This window comes from Nanorana parkeri, unplaced genomic scaffold (assembly GCF_000935625.1).
Source record: "Nanorana parkeri isolate BGI_ZX_2015 unplaced genomic scaffold, ASM93562v1 scaffold1862, whole genome shotgun sequence".
In the NCBI taxonomy this organism is placed as follows: domain Eukaryota; kingdom Metazoa; phylum Chordata; class Amphibia; order Anura; family Dicroglossidae; genus Nanorana; species Nanorana parkeri.
In genome coordinates this window covers 229,742-231,583 of record NW_017308130.1, presented here as the reverse complement: position 1 = coordinate 231,583, position 1,842 = coordinate 229,742, and the positions used below count along the sequence as shown (strand labels likewise).

General features: G+C 36.2%; 1 protein-coding gene across 1 annotated transcript in view; it reads left to right on the top strand.

Annotated features, from left to right (window-relative positions):
- Positions 1-1,842, top strand: part of LOC108799953 (putative defense protein 3) — a 6,163-nt gene that overhangs the window by 3,792 nt on the left and 529 nt on the right. Inside the window, exons 3-4 of the mRNA XM_018571898.1 lie at positions 247-362; positions 1,345-1,409. Of these exons, the coding sequence (XP_018427400.1) occupies positions 247-362; positions 1,345-1,409 (181 nt within the window). The remainder of the gene's footprint in view (positions 1-246; positions 363-1,344; positions 1,410-1,842) is intronic.

Below are 1,842 nucleotides of genomic sequence, written 5' to 3'. Positions count from 1 at the left end.
TCTAAATATAAATTTTATATTACGATACTGTATAAATCTTTTTTAAATCAGATATTTTTTGTTTTGAATTCTTTTTTAACACTTTGTACACATACAAATGTTCACATGCAATCAGTGAGCTATATGATTCAATGTACATACTGTATACTTATGAAACGAGTCAGCAAATCAAGGGAGGGGGAAAGAAGGATGAAAGGAAACACAAACACACTGCTGCTATAATAATCAAATATAATTTAATTTCAGTGCCCAAAAAATCCTGTTGGAGCCGTCACACATGCCAACACTAACTTGAAGGACCAGTCTACAACATACTTATGGATGCCACCAGACTCTGGATCCCCCCCTGTGTTATACTTTGTGTAAGTAAGGGAAAGTGACAATTTAATTATAACCTTCAGAAAACTGTTTAGTATCTATGGTGACCCCAATGTCAATTACTGTGAGGTACGTAAGTACAAAATGAAACATTTGTCAACCCCCGTCTAGCATGTAATTCCTAACTCAGAAAACGTAGCTGTTGCAATTTAAAGGAACTGTGTTTGTTCATAAAGCGATGCTAGTCTGTACTGACAAAGCCAAAGAGTTCCGGAGCTGGAGTAAAAGTAGAGAATGATAAAATGTGGAAAGCAGCATAGGTTAAAAAGGTTAGACTCCAGGCAGACATGAAAAACACAAATGACTGCAGTTCTGTCATTATACATCATTATTACATCCCATTATTAATGCAACCAGTGCAAGTTCATGAATTTGACCTGGTCTCACCCTTTTGCAGTTTCTGTACAACAGAGGTCAGAATGAGAGAGGGAGAAGCAGCACAGTGAGCCAATCAATTGTGCTGCAGTGTTTATGTGCTAGCAAATTATATGCTGATCGGAGGAGAGAGCAGAGTGACAGAGAGATGAGCTTATCATTCTGCTGCTTCTCCTTTCACTATCCAGTCACAGGCTGGAGGAGGGACAAGATTCGTAAGTGTTACTCAACTGCAGCAGAGAACTATCAGGTCTCCTGCCCTGCCTGGCAGAGCTATGTTGTGTGGCAGAGCTGTGCACATCTAAAGATTGGATTGATAGACATACAAATCCTTTGGCAGGTAAAACAACTCCCTTATATGTATTTTATGTCTTTAGCTGTTTGCCTGGAGTTCAGCTTTAAGGGTATTTTCTTATCATGAGCTGTAGTGCTGCACATGCTAACATTTACACTTTAAAAATAACAAAGGTGCTTTATATGTAGTTAACCTCAAAACATATGATTTAAGTACTGTAACATACCCTTAGGTTGTTTCATTATACAGAGGGACCTAATGTGTTTTCTGTGGTGGTTTTGTTCTTTTCTTAATAGTGCGACTGTAGCCGAGGCTTATGATAAATACTGGCTTGGAATCCAGTCTGCAATTTTATATATGTGTGAGTATTGTAGTACTCTATTCATTATAATTATATAAGTTTTAAGATATGAAAGAGAAACAATTAAATAAACAGTTATGCCGGGATTGCCAGAGGGGATTACAATGAGCCCTATTAAGGTGTTTTTAATTAAAAACTGAGCATTATTGATCTCTACCAATCTAGATCCAATGTTAACATGTATTTTCCATCAGTTGGCACTGTAGAATTTAATCTGTATAATAGCTTTGAAGCAGAATAGAACATCTGAAATCGGTACTCTCTAAGACAGCCGTCTCCAACTTTTCGGATCTCATGGACCACTAAATTCATAATTTTAAATCCCGAGGACCACTAATATGAATTTTTTATAAATATATATTCTCATATTTTTTGTTTTCTCATATATAAATATATTCTCATATGTGTGTGTGTGTGTGTATATATATATATA